General features: G+C 56.6%; 1 protein-coding gene across 1 annotated transcript in view; it reads left to right on the forward strand.

The window, feature by feature from the left end:
- EVC (EvC ciliary complex subunit 1) overlaps positions 1-26325 on the forward strand; it is a gene marked incomplete at both ends in the record, with an annotated part of 32096 nt that overhangs the window by 4537 nt on the left and 1234 nt on the right. Inside the window, 16 exons of the mRNA XM_084233029.1 lie at positions 1317-1400; positions 2691-2923; positions 4181-4265; positions 5717-5815; positions 7887-8024; positions 9222-9380; positions 12676-12892; positions 14188-14336; positions 14926-15024; positions 16273-16485; positions 18717-18826; positions 21585-21795; positions 22813-23019; positions 23802-23946; positions 24642-24753; positions 25600-25726. Of these exons, the coding sequence (XP_084089155.1) occupies positions 1317-1400; positions 2691-2923; positions 4181-4265; positions 5717-5815; positions 7887-8024; positions 9222-9380; positions 12676-12892; positions 14188-14336; positions 14926-15024; positions 16273-16485; positions 18717-18826; positions 21585-21795; positions 22813-23019; positions 23802-23946; positions 24642-24753; positions 25600-25726 (2388 nt within the window). The remainder of the gene's footprint in view (positions 1-1316; positions 1401-2690; positions 2924-4180; positions 4266-5716; positions 5816-7886; positions 8025-9221; positions 9381-12675; positions 12893-14187; positions 14337-14925; positions 15025-16272; positions 16486-18716; positions 18827-21584; positions 21796-22812; positions 23020-23801; positions 23947-24641; positions 24754-25599; positions 25727-26325) is intronic.

Here is a 26325-nt window from a genome sequence, read left to right on the forward strand (position 1 = left end):
TATGGAAAATTGTTAGATCCTGTATTTAATGTGGTAGGGTTGCCTGGATGTGGATTATGTCTCAGTGAAGCTTTAAAAAAAAACTAAGAAAACAGCCTGTGTCCCTGGGAAGGAAGCCTTGGATATGATGAAACCCACACTGGCTTTGGGATCCACACCCCTGGGACCACATCCCTGGGATCCGCCCACGACTTCTCTGAGCCTCGGGGCTCCCCTGCACCATGACAGTAAGAGGCCGCTCCCGGGCTCATCTCTAAACTCTAAAAATTTCCTGCTGCTCAGTCAGTGTTTGGGGGGGGCAGCCTTCCTATCTCCCCAAAGGCCAGCTCACTTTTCCACCTAGTCATGTTTTACCCACGAACTGCTTCGCACTATCTGGCCACTGCCCATTGTCGAGCTAATCATTGCCAGGAGCTGGGTTAAAGATTGGCCTGTCCCGGGCTCGGCTGGCCGTCCTGCCAGGCTTCTTCGGACTAAACTGTCAGGGGCCGCGGGCGGGGCCGCATGGGCTGGCACAGGGCGCCTCGGCACCGCACTTCCTGCCCCTCCTGGTGTGAGCCTCCGGGTCACCCAGCCGAAAGACAGAAAATTCCAGAAAGTTCTGAGGTGTGCTCCGCCACAGCCTCCCTTCTCTGCATCCCAGGCTCTTGCTTTTGGGGGGGAAAGGAGCACTCCTTGTGGAGACGCTGGGGTGTGCTGTGGGAGAGAGCCCCTCGTGTCCGTGAGTGGAACAGCCTCGCTTTACCCACGATGGCGCTTTAACTAGTTCTCTGAATAATGGTGCTGCTTTAGCTGAAGAAGTTTCACAGTGTAAATTTGCACAACCAAGTTTTCTGAATAATTGTATTGCTTCGACGGGGGAGAGGCTCAGAAGTTGGAGATCAGACCTTAAGAAGAAGAGCTGCGACAAAACGAAACAGGGGTCCTGCAGGTGGCGGCCCACACTGGCTTGGATCCCTGTACCGAGCGCTCCCCGGTTCTTTACCCCCTGACCAAGCTGGGACCCCAACATCCTTCTCACACTTGTGTTGTCCACATTAAGTGCAGCTTGGGGTTGGTCTCCCCTTTGAAGACGAACCCCTGGAAACAGAGCCACAATCCACCCACTCACCCACCCTCCCCCATCTGTCCATCTGTCCATCTGTCCATCTCTCTGTCCCTCCCTCCCTCCACTGGTCCTCACCTGGGTGTAAAGGCGCCTGTTACGGTCCCTTCCTGAGGCTGCTGACACCTGGGCAGTGGTGTTTTGGAGACTCTTGGTAGTTCCCCTTCATTTCACGGGGAGCCCCACACGGTCCCCCCCCTCTGCTCCCCAGGACGGCGAGCCTTCTGTCAACAGCAACGTCACAGCATTTGCGCTGAAGGCCAAAGTGGTCTACCCCATCAACCAGAAGTTCCGGGTGAGTGTGAGGGCGGCAGCCTCCGGGTCGGCTGCGCCCGGGTGGGCGGGGCGAAAGGTGCAGCAGGGTCCTGTGGACGGTTTTACAGGGAGACATCTCACTGGGGATAATACGAGCAGCACTTTGAGGTTCATCCACTTGGTGGTCGGGGCCAGGGTGTGCCCACGGCTTGTCAGGCGAGGAGCTGCCGTCGTCCATCCTGCCCCGAGACGCCAGTAGCCGCGGCCTGCCCACCTGCTGGTGCTAACAGTCCTGGCGCCTACGGTCCTGACGTCCAGGGCCCAGGCCGGCAGCTGACGCGACCCTTCCATGGGGCTGGCACAGGGCAAGCCTCTGTTGGGCCGAGGCTCCCCCCCGGCGGCAGCCCCGTGCTCCGTAAAGCAGATCCCGGTATCCACCGCACGTGAGGACACTGGGGCCCAGAGGGACGCATGACCTGCCCCTGTCACAGCCCCCCCAGACGCTCCGTGAGGAGGGTCCTGGGCTGTGCGTGGAGGGGGCACTGCCGGCCTTGCCTTCAGGGAAGAGGCCGGACTGGGGTCCCTGCCCTCGGCCCTCACTCCCGTCTCAGCTGTTGACTTCCTGGGCCTCAGCTGCTTCTGTGAAATGGATGTTCCTGCCTCCCTGGTGGTTTCGGGGTGAAATGGGGTAATAGCGTCGGGGTCAAGACGACTTGTGCTGGGCAACCTGACCTGTGGGTCTGCTTTGAAAGGTCCCGAGAATTCCCGCGCGAGGAAGCGTCCACCTTGCTGGACGCACGTTAGCACGCATCCCGCGTTAGTTTCTCTGGGACGCCCACGGCGAGCAGTGACTCGCTCTGGTTCCGGGTGGGGTCCCCGGGACACACACTGGGAACCACTCCCTCCACTTGGCTGTGGGGCTGCATACGGAGACATGAGGTCCCAGAGCAGGGCGGTAGCCCCCTGTGGGCCGGGGCCCTCGGAGCGTCCCCTCGCCCGGGAGGCCTCGCAGTCGGGCCGGAGGGACGGGCGAGAGCCGTCCCGGCAGCGGTGGCCGGGGCCTGCGGGGCGTGGGGGAGGCTCGGCCCGGCAGACAGCGAGCGACCGCGGGTCAGGCCCTGCGGAGGGCAGCGCGAGCGAGCAGGGGTTTGCCGCCGGCGGTGGGCTCACGGGCAGGTGGGCCAGGCGGGCCGTGGGGGCAGAGGCGGCTCAGCTCAGGGGTGCAAGCCTGGGACGTCCCCTCTCAGCCCCCCGCCTGCCCCGCCTGGCGTCCGGCTCGTGGAATCCTGAGACCCCCGGGGGCCTCGCTGAGCCTGCGCTTCCTCGCCAGCCTCTGGCCGACGGCTCCTCCAACCCGTCGCTGCACGAGACCCTGCAGCAGGCGGGGCTGCCCAACCAGCTGGGGGAGGCGTCCCCGTCCAGCAGCCTGGGGAGCTTGAGCCAGGCCGAGAAGGATGACGGCAGCTCCTCGTCCAGCGTCCACTCGGCCGCCAGCGACGACGGCTTCCTCAGACGCGCCTTCCTCCAGACCCCCGGCTTCCCCGAGGCCCTGGCCTCTGAGAGGTGAGGGGGCAGGGAGGGAAGCTCCCCGCGCCCTGGGAGCAGACGCACGGCCCCTTCTCTGTCCGGGAAGAAGTGGGGGGCAGAGCATTTAAGCCACTCTGTCATGGACGCCGCCTCCGGGTCAGGTGGAACCCGTCTCTGCTGTGCCACGTGGTGCTGGCAGGTGGGGTCAGGGGTCAGACCTGAGCCCCGAGGGAGCCTCGGGCCTCGTGGTAGCTGGCATGTCCCTGGCATGGCACAGCAGCCTCCCGTGGACCCGACGGGGGCTCAGCACGCTGCAGGGATTCGTGCCTCAGGGGCAAGAGGTGGGTCCATCCACTCACGCTGAGTCCCTGGGGCCGGTGGGAATGTGGCCCACGCTCAGGGGTGGGAGCACCGTTGATCGATGGGTGAGACCCTCTCACACACCTGTGAGGCAGCTGATATCATGGTCCCTGTTTGGGGAGAACAAAGTAAGACACAGAGAGGCTGAGTGTCTTGCCCGAGGTCACACAGCGGGTGCGTGACAGAGCCGGGTCAAAGCCCACGCTCCATATCACCACACCTCCCAGTCCACACGGCTCAGCGCATAGTAGGTGCTCAAGAAACTCCACCTGGCGGTGTGCACCCAGATCCGCAGGCCTCTCTCGGCTCTGGAGTTCTGTGAGTTCAGAGGACCCGAGATAGGACGGCCCAGGGCTGCGGAAGGTGTGGGCTCAGAACCCCGGGGCCACTGTGCCTCTCCAGGCAGCCCAGGCAAGGGGCTCTCGGCCTCCTGGGGGAGGGGCTGCTTGGGAGAGTTGGGCTGAGAAGCCTGGTAGCAGTTTGGGGGGCGGGGGCGGTCATTTAAAATGCACTTGCCTCTGTAGGAGAAAGGTCGAGGCCTTGTTGACACCTGCCCTTGCCACCAGGGCCACTATCTGCTTCGCCAGCCCTCACGCTCTTCTGTCACATGGGTGTGAGATGGTCTCCAAGGCAGCGGCCAGCACATGGCCGTGAGCTGGGCGTGGACACGCCCGAGGAGGAGGGACCGTCTTTCAGTCCTTTCACCTGCCGTCTCTTCCTAGCTGTGTCTTTGGTGACCCAGCAGCCACCGCCTCGGGTCAGGAGAGGGTTCAGATAGCTCCTCAGGCCTTCCTAGAACCGCTGGGGCCCTGGGAATCCCCTGAGGCCAAGGTCTGGGGGGATGCCCTGAGGCTTGACTGCCCGGGGTGGGGTCTCGTCACTGCCCCGTCACATCCACCCCAAACCTCAGGGTCTCTGCTCTTGATTTTTCAGTGTGGACCTTGACTTGTGTATCTACAACCTTCACTTAAAAGACCTGCTTCGTCTGGACACGGCCCTGAGGCGGGAGAAGCACCTGGTAGGCGGGGAGAGGCTTCTGGGCTGTTGTTCACGGGTCAGGAAGGAGAGGCGAGGCTGGCTGTGCACTCGGGGACGTGAGGACGGGTGACGGCAGAGGGAGAGCCGTGCCGGCACCCAAAGGAGAAGCAGTCCTGCCTGCTGATGGGGCGAGGGGCAGTGCTGACGGGGCCTCCCAGGTTCTCTCCTGCCGGAGACAGAGATAAAAGCCCCCCGTGGCAGCGGTGTTCCTGAGGGACCCACGGTAGTGGCACCCATATTTTTGAGCTCCGAGTGCTTCGGATATCAGCCCCGCGTGGGGGTTGGGTGCTGGGCTGAACAGGGGCGCCGTTGTCTCCTCTTCAGGTGGGGAAACCGAGGTCACGGGGCTCTGAGCGTGGCGGCGAGATGGGAGTCTGTGCCTCTCCACAGGCTCGTGTTCTCCAAGTCAGGGGAGAAACAAGGGCCCGGAGCCAGAAAGGGAGGCGGCGTCTCTGGATGCCCGTGCAGCTCGGCCGCGGGGGGCTCTGGGACGTCGGAGGACTAGTGCCCGGACTATGTAAACAACTCTCAAAACTCAGTTAAAAAAGTAAACAACTCAATTAGAAAATGGGCAAAAGACAAGAGCAGATATTTCAGCAGAAAGGAGACCCAGTTGGCAAGTAAACACTTGAAAAGCAGTTCATTATGCCTTGGGGGAAATTAAAGTCCCGTGAGATGTGAGCACACGCCCATCGGCATGATTGAAATAAGTGAGGGACCACATCAAACGCCGGTGAGGATGGGCTGAACGGCCATGGCTCCCCTCCACCCGGAGGAAGCCCAGCGGTGACCCCTCTGGATATTAACCAGGAACGCTGTGCTCACGTAGAGACCTGTGCGTGGACGCTCAGCGGCTTTATTTGTAGCAAACCCAACTGGAAATACCCAGGGCCCTGCTACAGGCGAATGACCCAATTCCAGAGATAGCTAGTCTGAGCTGTCCGGGGTGGCCCCGTCAGTGGGGACCCCCAGGCTGAGGGACATCTGCCCCCACGGAGACAGGAGGCTGGAGTGAGTGACCTTACCCACCCCAGTTCCAGGCAGCATCCCCGATTCTTTCCACGTGGAAACAACATCCCTTTAACTCCTGAATTTCTTTGACCTGTGTGGAATAGGGGCACATGGAAAGGGTTTGCACAGAGTAAACCTGAGTAATTATTTATTGATAAATGAATGAAGGGGGGAGAAACAATTTGCAAACATATATTGCTTCATGAACATGCAGTCTGTTACTCCTGACTGATAATCTGATAATATGAGGTGTGTTCCTATAGCAAGATGTGTGTGTGTGTGTGTGTGTGCGCGCGCGCGTGCAGAGACAGAAACAGAAAGACAAACAGCAGAGACAGAGTGAAAAAAGGAGGGGGTGGGAGAGGAAAAAAGACTACCTTTGTTTAAATCTTTTTCTTATGTTTCCTTTTTGGGCAATAGATGTTTATTCAGATTTTTAAAATGTGCCTCCTTGACCTTCTTCCTAAAAAGAAATCTGATGATGAATTATATCAGAAGATTCTTTCGAAACAAGAAAATGTAAGTAAATCTTTAGTCTGCATTTCATAGTTCATTATATTATTTACTTTTCAACATAATAAAATATGTAAAGTCATGTACAAATACAAATGTAGTCATGTATAGTGTTAAAATATGGAAAAATATTGGGAGAAAATAAAAGAAGAATGTTGGGCCTCTCCACTACTAAAAGGGAACCACTCTTTTTTTTTTAAGATTTATTTATTTATGCATACAAGAGCTGGGGTACAGGCCAGAGGTGTGGTGGGGGCAGTGAAAGGATTCACCAGAGACAGAGCGGGGAACAGGACAGGCAGACTGACCGAAGTGCACTGCTGAGGGGAGCAGTGGGTGAGTCAGGAGAGGTCTGCTGCACTATGTGGGTAGCTCCCTGGCCAGCCTGGGGATCAAACTCGTGCTGCAGAGGCTGCAGACAGCTTCATAGATTGTGTCTTAACCCTTTGCGCCACCAGGGAGGCCTGGGAACCACTCTTGATGATATTTTCTGTACATATGTGGGGTATTTTCAAATATGTAGTGTGCTGATTGTTTAGGACTCCTTATGTTCCTTTGCATTCTATTCCTCTTGGTCTTTTATACAAAATCTCTGTTATTGGGCAGCAAAAAGAGTCAGGGCTTGGAGTCGGACTGGGGGAAGTAGATATTCTACTTCTGTCCTCATAAACTCTCAGTATCCTAGGTTCTTCCTTTGCATAGTGGGATAGTAATTCCTGTCCTGGAGAATTACAGAAATAAGAAGAAAAGCGTGTATAAAGATCAAAGCAAAATAATAGCCAGGCCTTGAGTCACTCCATCATCCTCATTATCACCACCACCACTGCAGTCTTCATCATCATCTTCATCATCATCATCAGTATCATCGCCATCATTAGCATTTTATACCCACCACTACTATCACCATCATCTGCAACATCACCATCTCTGTTGTCATCACCACCACCATCATCATTGTCATCATCATTCTGTTACTTCCATCACCAACATTATCATTTTCTTCATCCTCCTCCTCATCTTCCTCATCACCGCCACCCCATCACCCTCATCACTGTCTCCGTCTTCCTTGTTACTGCCATCGGCACCACTATCATGACCATCCTCTCCACCACCATGGCCATCATCCTCATGCTCCTGTCACTGCCTCCGCTTCCTTCCTGTCACTGTCATCCTGCCCCTGCCACCATGGCTTGGGGAATTGGGAGGGAATGTTTCTTTCCACTCCTCTGATTTAATCACTCCACTGGGAGAGAAGACTACACCTCTCCCATGGTCTTGGCTTGGGGACTTAACGGCAGTTTTTACCAGTGTTACTGGTAAAAAAACCTGTGTTGATTACATGTCAGTGAACGCAGTTCTCATTCTGGGTTGGTGTTTTGATGGACTCTGTCTGTAGGGCTCTCCTTTTCCTCTTCTGAGTTCTGAATCAATTCAGAGGCAAATAGTCTAGGAGATGGATATAGAAATGTCAACTTATTACTGTCAAGTGGCTGGTATGGAAGCTGTGGCTCAAATGTACGGTGGTCATCGGGTCCTAAAACAGAACATTCCCAGAAGTAGCTGAGTTGCCTACCTAATCTGGGCAAGCTGGACCACCACACAGATGTTCACTGTGGGCAGAGTCCACACCAGCGGTATGGCCTCTGCCTGAAGGTCCATCTAAAGAGGAAGAGGCTGGGCAGGCTGGGCCATGTGCTTGCTTCCTGCTTTTGAACGAATCAATACATAAACTTCCTTCCTGGGGTGTAATGAGGAATCCTTCCCCCTGGAAATCAGAGAGTAGGGAAGAAACGTGACATTTTCTAGAATGCATAAGGGTTGCAAGATAGTATTTCATTATTTTTTAAGTATGACCTATTTTGAGGCAAGAGAGGGGAGATAGAAGAAAATAATCCATTATTCTTGAGACTATATTTAATGAGAAAAATAGATTTTATCATCAAACCCTAAATAGAACAACATGCAGAGCATTTAGTTATGGTTCATAAAGTGGTGAAAAATGAAAACATGTCTTTTTCTGGAATTTAAAATATACTCCATTTTTTCTTTTTTATTTGCTTGCTTTTGCTTGTCTCAGGACTTGCAGGAATTAGAGAAGGAACTTCAGGTCAAACTATCAAACGCGGAGAGGCTGGGCGCTGGGGACTCCGAGTACATCGCCCTGGCGGACGTGGAGAGGAGGGAGAGAGAGCGCGCCGAGCAGCTGGTGGAAAGTGTGGGTCTTCCCTCCCCTCGGAACCTCGCTTTCGGGAACAGTCCAATGGGCGAGATGAAGGAGCGGGTAACAAGGAGAACTAATACCTGAATTCCCTGTCGTGTTCCGCCCCGGAGCCAGGGATCCACTTCTGGAGCAAACGGGAGATAAGAGATAATATAATTAGGGGACAGATTTATAGGACTGGGCGGGAAGGTCCTCTGCTAGGGTGGGAAGGTCCAGGGCAGGTGTGAGGGTTCTGGGGGGGTCTGATGGGATGAGGAACTGGGTAGGGGCCAATTAGGGGTTCACTGAACTGCGAGGAGACCCCGAGATGAGAGGCAAATGAGTGCAGCCGCGTGTTGGGGGGGCTAACTCAGTGCTTCAGGTTCCCTCGCCACCTGCTGGTGCCTCCGAGCCCTGCCCCCTCCGCACCCTGTCCTGAGGACTGTCCATTTCCACACCTGAGGGCGGAGCTATGGGGGGGTCAGAGCAGGCGGGTGAACGGCAGAGCCAGTCCTGCCCTAACACCGCACTGCTGAGCTGTGCTTCCTCCCAAGGTGGATTTAATCTAGAAATAAAATGCAAAGCCCAGCACCTGGCACGCAGCAGCATAACCGTAGGGAAAAGGTGGCAGCTCTGGTGCCGTGTTCTCCCGGCTCCTAGGGGCAGTGCTGGCACAGGGGAGCCCCAGATAGTCTGAGCCTCTTGCTGATCCCCGGCTCAGCTCGGAACAAAATGGAAGAGGGACAAAATGGAGGAAGGGCCTTTAAAGCAAAATGCCTCCAAGGTCAGCATTCTCTGCCCTGTCACTCTCCTGTTGTTTCAGGACAATAACTGATATTTAAATGACTAATATTTGAAATTATTGCCAGGAAACATTTAAACCCTTTAAAGATCTGGAAACTTCCAGCAGCCACTGTCGATTTTCACAGGCATCTCCCCGTGGGCGGTCTCGGCCTTGTGGGGCCTTTGAGTGGGTTGAGGGGCGATCTCATGCTCTCTGTCCCCAGCAGCAGCTCCTTAGCCGTGGCTGAAAAGCCTCCTGGGAACGCGAGGGCCTCTCTGTGGATGGGAGTCTCCCGGGATAACGTGCTCGGAGCTGCAGGGGGCGTGGGCACTCCTTCCGATAGGGACCGGGTTGTCACCCCTCTGCACCCCGTAGCTCTATGGCTTTCCTAACGAAGTCTTCTCCCCCTCCTGCTTCTCTCATTCCAGATGGAAGCTTTCTGGAGACAGATGGAAAACATCCCGCACTGCCTCGTGGACCAGTTTAAGTGTTCCGCCGCCAAAGCCCGGCAGCTCCTGACGGCTCTGACGGAGAGGATGGCCGCGGCCGAAGGGCTCCTCCGCGAATCTCAGGACCTGCAGGCCCTGGTAACGCCGGTGCGGGCGGGAGGGCCGGGGGCTGACCCACTGGACACAGGGAGTGTGGAGCCGTCACTGAGGCCTCAGCAGGGACACCTCCCTGTGGTGGCGGGGCTGAGAGCCAGAGAAAAGCCACCTGTCGCTCTGTCCATCCGTCCGCCCGTGGCCCATGTGTGTAGTCACTCTCCCACCCCCCTGTCCACCACATACGTGGAGACGCTGGCCAGGTCAGGGTTTCCAGGCCCAGCCCTGGCTGCCCGCTGGAGTTGTCTGGGGAGCTTTGGAAGGTACTGATGCTGGGTCCCAGGAGGGTCCTCGCCCCAGAGCTTACAGCAGTCAGTTTGGTGCTTTAGGCAGCCACGGTGAGGCGCCAGTGGTGAGCCTGCTGCTGGAATGGAGACTGGACTTGCCCTCCACACGTGTCCTCCACAGCTCAAAGAATGTCTGCCCAGGCCGCAGGCCCAGACACCCCATCTCACTGGCCTGATGTGGAGGCCCCGGCATCACTGGCTCTAAAACCCCCCAAATGATTTTGAGATGCAGGCAGGATGCAAACCAGTGGTGAAGGGGAATTGACAGATGGGTGGAGTCCAGGCTCAGCCGCCACAAGCTGGAGCGGGTGACTCGGCCCTGAGCTTCTGGTTCTCCGAGCATAAAAGAGCAGCCCCCAAAGTCAAGGCAGACAGTCCAGGGCGTGCCTGGGCCCACAACACCCGGGGCTCCTGGCGGCTTCGACTCGCCGGCTGAGAGCCTGCCTGGGGCACACACACCCACCCAGGCTACACCCCGCCCTCCACTTGGAGACTTGGCTTCTCCAGCCCGCGTTCTGGAGCAGGGAGGGGGTGTGGGGGTCTTGCTGCTCCGCCATCACCTGCTCTGCCCATGGTGAGGCCCCCTAACCAGCATCGGGTGCCCAAGAGGAGGCTGGAAGCGCAGAATCTTGCCCCAGTTCCAGAATCACCGTCTGCATCTTAAACACCCCGGAGGTGTGCACAGCTGGCTGGGCCTTGGGGACTCTTCCCCCATGTGTCTGTGCACCCCCTCCCCGGGCTCTGCTGAGGCAGCCCGGGGTGCCTAGAGGTGTGACTCCCCAGGCCCCTCCCTGCCTGGGACGTGGCGCCCCACGCAGCCCCTCACCCCCCCGCAGCCCTGCGCACCCCTGTGGAGTGGATTTCCACAAGGTGGGGCTGCTGATACTAATGTTCATCAAAAGAGAAAGACTTTTCTCCTTTTATTCTTTCTTTCTTTTTAGTTATTTTCCTGTTGGTAGAATGTTGATGCAGAATGAAGACTGTCCCCTTAGCTGACTCTGGCCCGACCCCTAGCCAGCAGCTCCCAAGAGGAAGCGACAGGGATGGTCCATTTCTCAGGGCGCCTTCCTTTGGGGGCCCTGCGGCGTCCCGCGTCCTGCGGCAGACACTGTGGTGGCCCGGCTCTCGCTCAGGCCTGCCGCGTGTTAGCTGTGTGACCTGGGGCAGGTGAACCAAGCTCTCTGACTAGTGCCGTCATCTGCGCACCGGGGACGGGGGTGCACCTGCGCCGAGCGTGTGCGGGGACAGGAGGTCCTCGGCGCTGGCGACCCTCGGGTCAGCGGCAGGAGGGGCCAGGGCGCGCGCTCAGGCGCCGTCCGCTTGGGCCTCTGCTCGCCCGTGTGCCGCGACAAACGTGGCTCCAGAATCTCAGAACCTGTTGCTGACAAATTCCAGAACTTAGATTCTGCGGCCGGGGTCTAGGCCTTTTGGCCTGGACGCTGGTCACAGCTGGAAGGGTCCCAGAAAGGGCCCCGCAGGTCCTGGGTGGGTCTGGGGTGACCGGGAAGAGCGAGAGACGCGGGGCTTGCTCCCGGGGGTTGTGAGACGCAGCGTTCGTGAGCGCGTGACTGCGCCTGGCTCCTGTTCTGAATGCTTTAAAATCCATTTGACTTATTTAATCCTCACGGCAACTTGAAAATGAGTCAGTCGAGGGCGCTGCATCTGGGGTCCTGCCGCTGCTCGATGGAGCCGACCGTGGGGGCCTCGGCTAACCTCAGGGCCTGCGGCCCCTCGTGGCCCCCCCGTGGCCCTCGCTCCGTTGCCTTCCTGATGCCCCTGCTCGTGCGTGCTCGCCACTCCCATCCTTCCAGAGGTTGTGCTTTCACGACCGAGGGAGGCCCTCGCTGCGGCCGCAGCCAGGCAGTGGGCACCCTCCCCGCCCCACCCTGCTGGCCCTGCCGGGGCTCCAGACACCCAGGCCTGGCACCGCGCCTCGTGCTCTTGCGCCCCCTCGTGGCCGTGGGCCCCAGCACTGGAGGCAGGCGAGCGGGAGGAGCCGTCTACGCTACTGTCCCCGCGGGGCAGGTATAGGACCACCTGGAATGAGCCGGTCTGTCCTGCAACCAAGAGACACGGTCACGGGCCTGGTCTCACGATCCCCGGCAGTCAGCAGCAGAGTCCAAGGGCTGGGCAGAGAGCGGCTCAGGCGTGGCCCATTGCTCAGAGGTTGCGCAGGGCAGGGGAGTAAGCAGGGGAGAAGTGGGGTTGGGAAGGCAGGGAAGCAGCCACAGAGCCCACGAGACCGGGTGGGGGGGGGGAAGTGGCCGGGAGGGGCATGGGAGGAGGCAGGGGGCTGTCCCGGCGGGAGGGGACACAGGCCATATCTGCATCTCTGAAAGCCCCTCTTGTCATTGTAGGGGTCAGGTGGAAGGCGGAGAGGGTGGCAGGGGTGGAGTGGGAGGAGCAGTGGGGTGGGGAGGGCGGGGCGGGCTCCTCGAGGAAGGGCTGGGCTGGGCAGGCTGGCCCGGGCCTGGGTGGGAGAGGCCTCCTTCCCGGATGCAGGTGGCGCCCCTGCTCCTCCCTCTTCCTCGCTCATCCGAGGTCAGGTTCAGACCTAACATTGGGGAGCACCCCTGCCCCGCGTCTTTCCAGAGGCCTATCCAAGTCAGGTTAACAGCGGGTCCAGCTCTGAAGTCTGATCTCAGGGGACCCCTCCCACCTCAGTCTTACCCTGAAAACTAGGTCCCAGCTCAGGCGCCCCAAACTCAGAGCCAAGCCTTTCGCCAGCTGTGGAGCCAGAGGTGTGCTTGGCCTGGCGCTGGGGGTGGGGATGGCGCCGAGCCGCTTGCACTCCCTCCCGGAGGAGCTCGCTCGGTCCCCTCCTCGCTGTCCCCACGAGGTCGACTGTCCCCACCTGGGCGCGGGCAGGGAGGCTCGCGGGACGGCTGGTTCCTCTGGGACGGCCGTTGGGCCGTAGGTGCTAGGGTGGAGCAAGCCCGGTGGTGGGGGGCTGACCGGGGTGTCCCAGCCCCTGGTCCTGTTTCTCCCCTCAGGACACGCTGGACAGGACGATGGGGCGCCTGCTCATGGCCAGGATGGTCGAGACCCTGAAGCTGCAGATCCAGGAGGAGACCAAGTGCCGCCTGGCCGCGCTGGCCCGCAGCCTGGAGCTGCTGAGCGTGGAGGGCAAGCTCTCCGGGCGGCAGAAGGAGGAACTGCTGACCCAGCAGCAGAAGGCCTTCTGGGGGGAGGCCGAGCGCTTCAGCCGGGGTGAGTGTGCCTGGAGTGCTGCGGGGGGTCCTGCCGCCGGGCCGTGGGGGCCAGACTTCTGGGCTGGAGGCTAGCAACCTCCAGGTGAGGCTCCAGGTGAGGCTCCTCCACGGCACCTGGTTTCCATGGCAGCCCCTGACCTGGCCTCCGCTGACCCTGGCCATGGGGTCAGAGGGCAGGAACTCAGAGCTGGGCCCTTGGTCTCCCACTGGCTGCCATGGCCCTTTGGTTGCAGCTGCTATGGCCACGTGGAAGCTGCCCGTGGCGGGACCTCTGACCACGTCTAGCCCGGGTGGGCCTTCTCACAGAGCCCCAGGCCTCCCCAGTGAGAGGCGGGCCCTGGGCAGAGGGGCAGCGTTGGGAAGCAGCGTTGGGAAGCAGAAGTGGCGTCCTCTGGTCTGTGTCTGTTGAACTTGAACAAGACGGGGAGCCTGGGCAGTGGCCGGGGGCTGCAGAGGACCCCGGGCCGGGCAGGGCTCTGCTCTCTGCCGACCAGCCGCGGCCTTCCCTTTGTGCAGGAGGCTGTGCCGGTGGGCAGGTCCACCCCGAGGACACGTGCTTGTGCCGCAAAAGCACATGGAGCCTATGGCGTGTGCGTGTGTGCGTGTGTGTATGTGTGTGTGTGTGACTAAAACAAACATCCCCGAGGTCGGCAGCCCCGTGGCGACCTGACCCTTGCTTGCTTCTCAGCATCTCCCTATAAGCCCAGGTGGAAACTGGCTCCCCCTCCTGTGCTCGGGGCCATCTCTGAGGTCCGCCACCCTCCGCCACACCCCGAGACATGGATGCACCGTCCTCTTCCCGGCTTCTCTGGGGGGGTCTCCCGAGAGCTGGGCTGAGCCTTGTCCCCAGGCCCAGCTCCCTGCTGGGGGACTCGCCCGCTGCCCCTGCTCCTGAGCTCGGGGCCCTGTCCGCTGACGTCCCCGCTCGTCCCTTCGCTTCCAGATCTCCACTCCCGGCCACTGTCTCCCCGCAGACTCAGCTCTTCCGGCCCCTCATCCCCTGCCTGCGCTTGCCACCTGCACGCTAGCCCTTCCCCAGGGAATGCTCCTGCTTCTCCTGGCGGTCAGGCCGGCTGCCCTGCACAGCGCGGGGATCCTGGACTCTGGCACCAGGGGAGGGGGGGCCCCTTCAAATAACAACTGGCCACATGCTTTGAAGGGCTGGGGACACCGAACCCCAGCTGTCTGGAGGCACAGATGCCTGAATGGTGAAAGTGCAGGGGAGCGGAGCAGCCCCTGGTCTGCCCCATCAGTGCTGGGTGTAACCTCGTGCCTGGCACGTTTCCCTTTCAGAGTTTGTCCAGCGAGGCAAGGGCCTGGTCCAGGCGTCGCTGGCTCGTCAGGCAGAGGGGGCGGCGGAGCTCACGCAGGTGCAGAAAGAAGAGCAGAGGAGCTTCCTGGCCCGGGCACAGCCGCCCGCCGACCCAGAGGGCTTCCTCCAGGTGACCTGTGCTGGGCGGCCGTGGGCGTGGAGCTGGGGGTGGCGCCGTCCCTGTTTCTGTGCCGCGGGAGCTGGAGACTGTGTCATCCGGCAGACACGAGGTCAGCTCCTTGCCTCCACGTGCCAGCCTGGGGGTCTCAGCCAAGCCCCTTGGGCCCTGGGTCCTACTGACGCCAAACAGGCTCTGCAGGGCGGCCTGGCCAGGGCTCAGGGCAGGGCTGGTCACTGAGCCCCATTAGTGGCCTGTGTGCCTCGGCCCTGCCAGGTCACGGGCGCCCTGGTGGGTGTGAGGGCAGTCCTGGGGCTCAAGTCAGCGTGGTCGCTGCATGGCTGTGTCCGAGAGGGCTGACGGGTGACCTGAGGCCCTCGTGTCCTGGGTCGGACATGGGGGTCTTCCTGGAGATCGTCTTTGCCCATCCCGGTCTGGGCCGCGGTGTGGAGTCATGGAAGCCACATGACTTGTTTCCTTGTGCACAATCAAGGATGACCGCCTTTCCAGTCGGAGAGGCAAAGGTCGTTTAAGGAGATTTTGCTGCAAATGAAAAATAAAATCTTGTTTCCGCTGGATTCAGCTCCTGTTTTGCTCGCAGGCCTTTCACGGGATACTGGAGAGGCAGAGGCTGACGCAGGGTGACCTGGAGGATGATGAGAGTGTCAGAACCACCGAGGCCATGGCTGCACTCTGCCAGGTATGCGGTCAAGCCGGACCCACAGGGAACCCGGGGCTCCTGAGTGCACCTGGCAACCCCCATCCTCCTGAGCCGGAAACTCCAAAGAGCAGGTTCAGGCTCAAGCTTGGCATTCTGGCTGGGAAGCAGGGAGAACTGGGTTCCTGTGCCAGCACCACCTTTCTCCCTGGACAACCTTGTGCCACACTGGAATGAGGTGAAGCCCTGATTGCCTCGAGGCTGGCTTTGAGAGACCAGGAGAGCCCCTCTGACGTGATAATTGTGTCAGTGACGGAGACGGAGGGGGCCCCTGCCTCAGGCAGCACCCAGCGCGGAGGGGCAGGCAGAGTGTGGACACCAGGTCATGAAGGATGGTGACAGGCCACAGTGGCAGGTGGCCTCTGCTGTGCCTCGTGCTTCCCAAAGGGAGGCACATCCACAGCCCAGGCAGGAGGCAAGGGGCCTGAGGGCAGATGGGGGCGGCGAGAAATGAAGGGCCGGGGGCGCCATCTCAGTCTCCTCCATTAAAACAGACCCATGAGCTTCCTTCACGTCACTACCTAGAGGTTGCCGGCAGCCCTGCGCCGTCAGGCACACAGTGAGCTGTCAGGCACCGTCACGGCGGGCGCTGCCGTCGCCTGCTGTCGGGGAGTTGGCCCGGGACACGCTCACGAGACGGGGCACCTCGAGGTCTGCGGGCGCTCTCCAGCAGGTCCCTGGCAGCACCACTTCCCCGCTGCGGGCACGGCTCCAGCTGTGTCGTGGGCCAGATGCTGCGAGAGAAACTTGACAAGCACTGATCGGTCCTTGGGCTGCAGGGGAAGTGCAGGTTTCTAGATTCCCACCATCTCTTGGCCCCCAAACACACAGTAGATTCTGCTTGATTGGGGTGGGAGCCACTGAGGCACATACCTCGGTGCCCCCCCAGGGCTCCTGCACATCAGTGCATGTGCGCATGTAAATGATGCCCCATGTGCAGGTGCACAGCGAGAGTGTGTGTGCACGTGTGGATGTGCAGTGCATTGTACTTGTGTGTTGTGTGTGCATGTAAATGAGTACACGTGTGTGTGTGTGTGTAAAGTGCGCGTGTGTACCCTGTAGGTGTATGTGCCTCTGTGTGTGTGTGCATGTGTGCATGTGTGTGTGTGAGAGAGAGAGAGAGAGAGATTCGGCGTTCACCCCAGCTTCCCCCTGGGCTGGGAGGTGCGTGGGGGAGAGGAAGCAGCCTGCCTGCGCTGACCCCGACGCCCCGCCTGGCGCTGGCCGCAGGAGCTGTACCGCTGCACCATGGACACCTTCCGGGGCTTCGCGGACCACCTGTTCCTCCAGACGCTGCCGGATGTGACTGGCCTCCCCCGGGCCGAGTGTGAGTACCTGCGGGAGGAGGCCCAGGAGGACGCCGCCCGGCAGCTGGGCAAGTCGGATCGCTTCCGGAAACAGCAGTGGAAGCTCTTCCAGGATCTCCTGGAGCAAGAAAAGCAGGTGGGGCGTTTCACGAACTGGGTCTAGAGTCTGTACCTGGGAGAACTGTGAAGAATAATGGGGGTTCCCTTCACTGAGCCCCTCCAGGCTGAGCTGGGCCTGCAACTGGCCTTTGACAGCAGCCTTAAAGGCGGGCGCGGGGTGGGGCGTGGGGGGAATCGAGGACCCTCCCACCATAGGAGTCCGTGCTCTCCACCTTCGGTCGACCCTTCCAAAGAGGCAGCAAAGCCTGTTCTTTAGGAGGCTGGACATTAGCATGAAAAACAGGTGTTCCACAGGGGAGTGGGCTGGGGGGTGGGGGCTGGCTTTGCGGTGAACGTCTGTTTTATCACTAACCATGTGCATGTGCTACGTGGAGAGAATCAAGACTGGACTTTCCTAGAATGTTGTTTGTTCCAGCACTTAGACAGGTTATTGTCGGCTCCTTACAAAAGTAAGGGGTCTAAGACCGACTTTAATGAAAAGTTCTGGGGAACACGGCAGTTTAGTGAGCTTTAGGGTAAGTAACCACCGTGCCTGGGAGCCTGCCAGGCTGCGGGCTTACCTCCCACCCGTGTTTTGTCTGGAACCACCCTAACCACCGCATTCCGCGTGCAGCAGCGCCACCTCCGGGCCGCTGGAGGAACAGCCCATCTGTAGGAATAGGGGCCTGCCTGGGTGAAGTAGGGGTGTTTCTCCTGGTCATCCCAGATAGTCAGGGAGGAGCCTGGTGGGGTGAGAACAGATTTGTACTTTGGAGGAGACAGGTTTATATTCGAACTCCTGCTCCACTTGTTAAAGATTTATTGACTGTGTGGTCTTGCACCTCCCAGGATTTTCACAGATAAAGCCACAGTGAAGATGAGCTAATGTGCAAACTTATATATCAGGTTGATGCAGACCAGAGTGTTGGGGTGTGATATTGACATCAGACAACTCAGCACTGCGCAAAGAGCAACCTTTAGGGAAAAAGAGGGTCTTTAAATGGTGTCAAAGGAATAATTCCTCAGGAAGATCCAAAAACTTAGCCTCAAAATACATAAAGAACCATTTGACAGAATTAAAGGTAAAAATGACCTGATGCTTTCACAGAGTTTTTGTGGGTGACATGAACATCTTCATTGAAAACCCAAAAGAATCTGCAGACAAACTAATATGATAGATTGATTAGCAAGCTTGCTGGATATAAAAGCAATATTTCAAACCAGTAGATTTCCTACCTACCAGAAACACCTGATGAGAACATACATAAAAAACCTCTTCAGAAGAAAGCTCTCAGGTGTCTAAAAACAAATCTGACCTATGTGTATATATAGGAACTTAGGAGGAAATTTATCAAATAATATTGATAGCGTGTGTCACACTTAGGAGAAATAAGTTCTTTGATGGGAAAGATCATGCTTAGAAAGATAGTGATTCTCTCCAACTTAATCCACTTAATTCAATCCAATCACCAGAAACATTTAAAAAGCTGTTTTTGGGCCTTCCTGGTGGCACAGGGGGTTAAGTCTCAGCACTATGAAGCTATCAGCAGCCACTGCAGCACAAATTCCATCCCCAGCCAGGGAGCAACCCACATGGTGCAGCAGACCTCTCCTGTCTCACCCGCTGCTCCCCTCAGCAGTGTATTTCAGTCACTGTCTCTGGTGAATCTTCTCAGCCCCCCCTTATCTCTGGCCTGTACCCCAGTTTTTGTATGCATAAATAAATAAATTTTTAAAAATTAAAAGCTGTTTTCCCAAACTTTTGATAAACTGAAAACTCATATGAAAGGAACAACAACCAAGAATAGTGAAGACAGTTTGCACAAGAGAATAGGGGAGGACTCGCCTTAGCATCCGTGCCTGAGTGACAATAATGAAAGCAGGCTGGGGTTGGTGCAGAAATGCAGACCCACAGAATACCAGAGCACCTGGAACAGATAGATGCATATGTGGAAGCTGTAAGACTATAGCAAAGTGGTCATAAAAAGATAGATTACCTAATGAAGAGTGCTGGGCCAGTTCATATGCATTCATTCAAAGAAAATGAATCCTTTCCTCACGCCACAGAAAACAAGAAAGTAAACTTTACATGTTTTGAAATATAAATGCAAACAGGAAAATTTTAAAGCAAACCTTTGAGAAAATATAAGAAAAAGTTAATGAAATCAGGGAAGAAAAGGATATTTTAAATGAGATAAAGTATCATCCTGCAAAGCAATGAGTCAAATGAACTTGGCTTGACCACTGTCCCTCTGTCCTGCGGTTTAGGTGTGGATGGAGGAGCATGCTCTGTCCACTGTGCTTCAGACACACTTGTGGGAAGACCACGAAAGCATTGTCCACCAAGTCCTGGGCCAACTTGGCAGCCTCAGTGAAGAGTGAGTACAACTTTTAGAAGGGGGGGTTATATGTCCTGTGTGGTCATCCATGCTGGCCTCAGCATCCTCATCTGTAAGCTGGACACATTGACTGCCCTCTGCCTCCATTATAGTGTGCTTTAAAAACCTACCAGATTATAAATATAACTGTGAACTAGGTGAGGCAGGTAGATAGCTATAGTATTGGCTAATACAGGGGTAGGGCAGGAGGACACAGAAACATAAGAAAGGTTGGAACATGAAAAACCTGGTGAATCACACTTAGGACAATCGTGGTTTGTCTGGCCTCAAAACCTGTGTCATTTAATTAGACTAATATTTCGTCCATTTATATTTAATGTAAATCATAATGCCAATGGATTTGGGTGTTAAATCTATCATATTTGTTTTATGTTTGTCACACTTTCTCTGTGTTTCTTTTTCTCTCTTTTGGAATGATGGATTTTATTCCGTTATTCTAGTCTTTCTCTTTTTTAGTTTGTTAGTTAAATATTCTTTTACTTTGCTCATAGTGGTTCAGACATTTCAAATTCCATCCTTGTCAAAATCCAATAGACATTAATCTATTCCTTCTTCCTGAATAGTCAAAAACCTTAAAACCACTTAATACCATGTATTCCTCCATCATTTTGTGCTTTTTCTCATTGTATATTTCACTTCTCTGATATTTTTAATACCCATTATTGAGAACTTTTGCTGTTTAATGTCATCAACATTCATTTGGATTTACTTGCTTATTTGGCCTTTCTGTTCTTGATTCTCTCTGTGTGTGTGTGTGCGCGCGCGCTCATGCACGTGTGTGCATGCGTATGTGTGTTTGTGTTCACCTGAAGTTTCTCTTTATTTTGGTCCGGCAGTAAAAATTATCTTAGGTTTTGTTTGTCTTGCTGTGTCTTCTTCAACTTCTTGTTTGAGGAATATTTTCATTGGGTGTGAAATCCTGTTTTGTTTGTTGATTTGAAAATATTTTTAAAAATAATCTGTTACCTTTAGATTTCAATAATTTCTTCCTGCTTTTGAGATGTTCTTTTGTTCTTTATTTTTCATCAATTTATTAAGATATGCCTAAATATGTATGTAGTTTTGTAAACTTTATTTGTAATGCTGCTTTTATCTGTGGTTTCCTGTCTTTCATCAGCTTTCAAAGTATTTGCTCTTATCTCTTTAAATATTCCTTGTGTTGATTCTCTACTTACTCTTTCAGGAACTCCAATTACACCTTATTTTCTGTACCTTTTCACACATCCCATGTCTCTTACATGCTATTCTGTATTTTTCATTCTTTTGTTCTCTGAAATTAAGCCTGAATATTTTCTTTTGAGCTCTCTTTCTTCCAGTTCACTTTCTCTTCAGTTTTATCATTTCTACTGTTAAATTCGTCATCTGAGTTCTTAATGTCAGCTTCTGTGTTTTCACTTCTAGAATTTCCCTTACTTCTTTTCATAAATTTTAGTTATCTCTTTATCTAATCAGTCTTGAACATATTATTCATAACTATTTTAAAGTTCATATGTGATTATTCCATTATCTTTTGTGGGTATGTTTCTATTGTCTGTTTTCTCTTTATTATTTGCCAATTCTTACTTGTTTGTATGGTTTTTTTATTGACTGCTGGATATTACATGAAAAATCGCAGAGAAATGAGATCTTCCTCCAATGAGAATGTATCCTGATAGTGGCAAATCAACTCCATTCATTTTAAATTTTGATTCAAAATGAGACCTCTGTGAAGGATGAGTCCTCATTCTTAAGATAAGGGCCCTCAGCTGAAAGCCTGGGGTGTTTTCAGGCTGTTCTCATGCGGTAAGCTTACTGTCAACAATGTTCAGTTTGCCACTCTCAGCAAGTATCTCAAGTTTTAAAACAAATGTTGGGCCTCTGGTAGACCAAATTTTTTTTCCTTACTTGAGTCACTGAGATAGGAACTTAAAAATAGCTCATGATTTCAGTTTTAGATGTTAATCTTGAGAGTGATGTAAGAAATTCAAGTGGATATGTACTGAAGGCAGCTGCATCTGAAACTTGGGACAGGATGTGATAAAGTTAAATGGATTAATGATAAAAGAACAAAGGACTGAACACTACCCAGGCCAGCAATCATGTCTAAAAAAACAAGCAGCAGAGGATGGATAATTCCAACCCACCTCCCTTTGGAAAGACTCCCTGTGGCGTATGAGTATTTGGGACATCTCTTATCGTTCAGCGTATCAGCCAGGGTTCTCAGGAGAAACAGAACCAATGGGGTGCATTGATGAATGGTTTTATGGATGCATGGATAGAGGCTGAGAAGTCCTAAGATCTGTAGTTGGCAAACTGGAGACCCAGGAAAAACTAATGTGTAGTTCCAGTCTGAAGCTTGAAGATATGAGACCAAGGAGAGCTGATAGTGTAAGCTCCAGGCTGAAAGCAAACATTCTTATGATCTAGGAAGGACCAAAGTTTCAGACCAAGGCAAGAAAAAGCCACAACCTAACTCAAGGGAGTCAGACAGAGCAGTTTCCTCTTACTCATGGGAGAGTGCCTTTTTGTCTCTTCACCCTTCAACTGATTGGATAAGGCCCACCGACATTAGGAAGGGCAATCTGCTTTACTCAGTCTGCTGATTCACATGTTCATCTCATCCAGAAACATTTACATACACACATTTGGCTGATGTCTGGACCCCCCATGGTATGATCAAATTAACATATAAAATTAGCCATCATCCTCAGTGAAACCAGGAGCATTGACCCTCAGCCCCCACCCACTTTCCTCAAAGGTCCACACGGTGCATCCTGCAGGGGCATGACCTGCTACTGCGCTCAGCCCTCCGGAGGTTGGCTCTCCGCGGCAGCTCCATCACCACCCTGACCCAGATGAGACTGTCCGGGAAGAAGGGCCTTCTCCAGGAGCTGCGTGAGCAGCACGCCCTGGAGGAGGGCTCCTCCCAGTGTCTGGATGAGCATCAGTGGCAGCTGCTCCGGGCCCTGGTAAGGTGGGCCGTCCCCCGCCACCTGTGGGGGTCCAGCCCTGTCAGCCACCCCTGTTGTTACAGGCAGTCCCCTGTAGGGGGCACCCATGTGCCACAAGGTTCTAGTGGCTGCTGTAATGAGAATTTTTCTAAAAGTGCAAATGAAACTAGAAGATAACACAGAAGGTGGGGAGAGGAGGCCCTGTCATTTGTTTTAAGGTCTTAACAAATCAAAAGAAAATTTGTAAGTTGTATATTGATAAAATCGTGACGCTGTGGATCTTGCTAGGATTCAAACCCAAGCAGGCTGTATGTTCCCCTGGTCTCGGGCTCTGGGAGGAGCTGGCGTTCCTGACCCGTCAGGGCGGGGTGTGCTCACGTGGCTCTTGCCCTGCCTAGGAGACTCAGGGGAAGCAGGCAGGACTCGCTGCCCTCATTCTGGCCGCCCTTTCTGCCCCCTGTGACCCTGGGGCCCTGCGTGCCCAGCTTTGCCATCCATCTTGGCCCAGACTATAGTCAGGCTCAGACTGGGCTCAAAGCCCACCTGTGCTGTGTGACTTTCTGGAAGTTACTTAACATCCCTGAGCTGCTGTGTTCTCATTATTCCGAGTGTTCAGGCCTCAGGGTGTTCTAGAAGAATGATCAAGGTCTTGGGGGGTGGGGGCCGGGGAAAGGAGGGATTGGGGTCAAAATAAGGGGGTTGCAATTGTATGGGGAATATAAAAATCAAATTAAAAAAAAAAGAATGAGGAAGGTCTTGTACCTGTGAGAGATGGCAGATGGCCCTAGGCGGGCACGCAGCCAGTGCTCAGTAAATGCCCTGGAAGGGGCCCTTACAACAGCCAGCCAGGCCCATCCACTGTGTCTTGGGTTTCTTAAGCCCAAAGGCCACCCCTTTCCACCCCTGTCCCTCCCCCAACCTTCCTGAGCCCTGGGCAGGCCGACTCTCCCACCCCACTCCCCCGCCCCCCGGCCTGGTCCTGGTCCTGGTCCGATAACTGTGCAGGCAGCAGGCGCACCCCCACCCCTCTTCCAGGAGGCCCGCGTACTGGAGGAGGCCAGCAGGCTGGAGGAGGAGGCGCAGCAGACGCGGCTGCAGCTCCAGCAGCAGCTCCTGGCCGAGGCCCGAGAAGTGCAGCGGCTCCTGCAGCAGCGCATGGAGTGCGCCATCGGGCAGGCACTGCTGGGACACGCGCGAAATGCAGCCACCAGGAGCCGGGCCAGGGACAGAGATGACTTCAAGGTGTGTGCCAGCCCCGGGCCCCCAGGGCTAGAGGGCCAGGCAGGCAGAGGGGGACTTGGAAGGAGCAATGGCCTGGGGTCCTGCCCACGAGCTCTGGTCTCCCAGGGCTCACCAGGCTTCTCCCTGCACTGTGGAAGAGGGATTCCGCCTGCGGCCCAGCCCCACGTCCCTTCCTTTGGCTCAGTCCCTGCAGCAGCTCTGAGGGGGCAGCGATTCACCCAGAGCCACCCCGCTGGCCGAGGGCACAGCAGGCCCCCTACCCCAGCTCCTCTCCTGGGCCCTGGCTGGGAGGCCTGAGGCTTTGTGGCATCCGCCCTGACACCAAGAGCACCAAGAGCTGAATTCCCTGGGCTGACGGGGCGATGAACCCCTGGGGTGAGATTAGCCGTGTAAGAAGCAGCGCTGTCCTTGCTGCTCTGGGGGTTTCTGTCTCCATGTTCAGGCGGGGAAGCAGGCACTAGGGTGCTTTGACCTGTGTCAAGTCTCCCCACTTCAGTGATGGCAGGGTGGGGGTTGGAGCTGCCCCCTCGAGATGTAAGAAAAGGCAAGGCGCCCTCCCCGTGGCGCGCTGTGGGAGGCCCCAGCTGGCTGCACTGCAAGGGCGGGCGCTCCTTCCATTTCAGTGAAGTCAGGATGCGGCCCTGGGGGCTGGTGTGGCCAGCTATGCTCCGTGGCCAGCTGTGCTCCGTGCCTGCTCCCAGCCAGGCAAGGTTGGGGGAGTTGGAAGCTGTTGGGGAGGGTGGGGTGCAGTGGCTCCCTGAGCCTTCCCCTCCTGCCCGCAGAGAGTGCTGCTGGAGGCCGCGGTGGAGAGCGTGTACGTGACCAGCGACAGCGCAGGCCGGCTGGTGCAGGCCTACGCCCAGCAGGTGGGGAGGGTGATGCGGGCCCACGAGGAGAGGACACTGCGGCATCTGAAGACCCTGCAGGGTAGGGCCCCCGCTCCGGCCAACCTGCTGGCCGTTTGGGACAGAATGGGGTGTCAGGGTTTTCAAGTTTTATGTTTAGGAATGTAATGCTCTTGGTGTGTTATTTGAAATGTATTAACTTATTATCAAAGTTTTACTTATTTGTCTGTCACCTGCCTTGTCCGCAGACGGAGGTAAAGACACCTCCAGGTGGTACAGTAGGATTTTCCTTGAGTGGATAAATCAGACAAGGACAGGACAGTGAGGTAGACCCTGTCTACGATGTCACTAGCAGGTCCCGTCAGGTTTGCCTCAGAGCTCCCCGGTGGCCAAGCAGATAAAAACTTCCCCAGTGAAGCTGTTGGCAGTGACCACAAATAAGAACAGGGAAGAGACCCAAAGTGTTCATGAACCCCGGGGACCTAACCCCTGGGTGTCGTACAGGCCACCCGAGTGGTGTGTGACAGCACGAGCACTGTCGAGCAGCAGCTGGTGGGCAGAGGTGGCTGTGGCAGAGCAAGTTAGCTAAGAGACAGCGAGCTCAGGTGACGCCAGGGCAAAAGCAACAGTGGGTTAAAAAGTGCACATGGAGCCTCCTGGAGTGGGCGCGGGCGGGCCAGCACTGTCCTAAGCGCTTCCTGCCTCTCCTGCGCCCAGCACCCACCCAGACTGGCCCAGGCGGGTCCTCAGCCCCCAGTGTCGTGTGTTGTGCTCCAGGTGAGAGAATGGAGAATTACAAGCTGCAGAAAAAGCAAGACCTCAGCGACCCAGCATCGGGGGAAGAGGTGGCAGGTGGAGCCCAGGAGTCCTGCAAAGCCGTGCCCCAGAGGTGAGGCCTCCACCTGGCATGGGACAGTCCCTGCAACGGCCAGCGACAGGTCCTCCAGGACTTCCAGAGGGAGCGCCAGCCTGCTCATTCCATTTCCGAGCTCTGCCTCCAGAGCTGTGAGAGAATCAGCTTCTGTTGTCTTAAGCCCCGGCTCGTGGGGACTGGTGAGAGCAGCCCAGGCACCCACGCAGCCCCCTTGAGGGTGGAAGAGGGGGCACCACGCAGCCCGGCTGTCACCATGCCTTGCCCGCTGTCTGTCCCCCAGGGCCAAGCACAGTTCTGTGGGGGCAGCAACTGTCCCATTCACAGCCTTGGCTTCAGAGCCCAGCCCCAGCAGGCCAGGATGCTTTAATGAACAAATGGGGGCTGGCCGGCTGGCTGGCTGGCTGGCAGGATGGACGGTGGGGGGCAGGGGGCAGGTCTTGCAGGATGAACAGGAGTGTGGCAAAGACCAGGACTTAAGGACGGGTCCGTTGAGGAGCCTGACCCGCTGCTGGGGGAAGCCTTGCAGCCACAGGAGCTCAGGGACGCCGCCCCCAGGGGCCTCTCCTGCCCCCATTCATGCTCTGAGGCTGTTGCCAAGGCTCCCCGTGGAGCCAGTGACAGATGCGAGTGGGCGACTCTGCAGCCGTGCAAGTGTCTGTGGTTCCGTGTCCAGACCCCGGGCGCATCCCGGTGTGGTGGCTCACGGTGGCCGCGCGCGGTGGCCATCCCCGGCCGCAGCTTGGGGCCTCAGGGACATCTGTGGGTCACCCATCGCCACGACTCCACAGACCCTTCGTGCAGTTTCGCGCAGTCTCTGATGAACGTGCGGGCTGGCCACGCTGTCGGCCCCTCCCTCTCCAGGATGCTGGCGCAGCAAAAAAAGTTCCTGTCGCAGTTCACCGCACACCGGCGGGCGCGCCTGCACGCCTGGAAGCAGAAGGCCCGAGCCGCGGAGCAGCTGGAGGCCCAGCTGGAGACCCAGCTGCAGGTGCGCTTCGGGGTGGGTTTACAGAGGCAGGTCCGCCCCAGCCCCTGGCGATGACTGGTCAGCCCTGTGGCCTTGGTGAGGGGCTGCTCACCCCTGCTGGGACCCAACTGGCCTGTGACTCTCCCGCCTGACACCACCATGGGCCACAGGGCCCGTGCTGAGTCTCCCATGCCCAGCCTGGCCAGGCCCGGGCACCAACTCTCTGTGGGCTGAGTGTGAGGAGAACGGAGCCTCGCGGAGCTCAGTCACTACCCTGGCAAAGACCAGGACTTAATGAGGAAGCCTGCTGGACTGCAGAGCTGGCTGGGGGGGCACCTACTCCAGGGTCAGGCAGAAGTGGGTCAGCGCTCCTGCCCCTGCCCCTCGTGGCCCCTCGGTACCCTCATCTGTAAGATGGGCTCCATGGCCAGTAGGAGTGAGGATGGCCATTGCCTGGCCGGGGGTGTTGCCCTCTCCAAGCGTCACCTGAGCCTCTCCCTGCCCCGACCCCCGATGCTTCTCGGAGACCTCTCCCCGCCAGGGACGTGCCCCTCGGCCACCCAGGAGAGCGTCAGCCGCGTTGCGGTGAAGGGGGCCTGGGGGGACCGGGGCAGCGGGAG

This window comes from Talpa europaea, assembly GCF_964194135.1.
Source record: "Talpa europaea genome assembly, chromosome: 5".
Classification (NCBI taxonomy): Eukaryota; Metazoa; Chordata; class Mammalia; order Eulipotyphla; family Talpidae; genus Talpa; species Talpa europaea.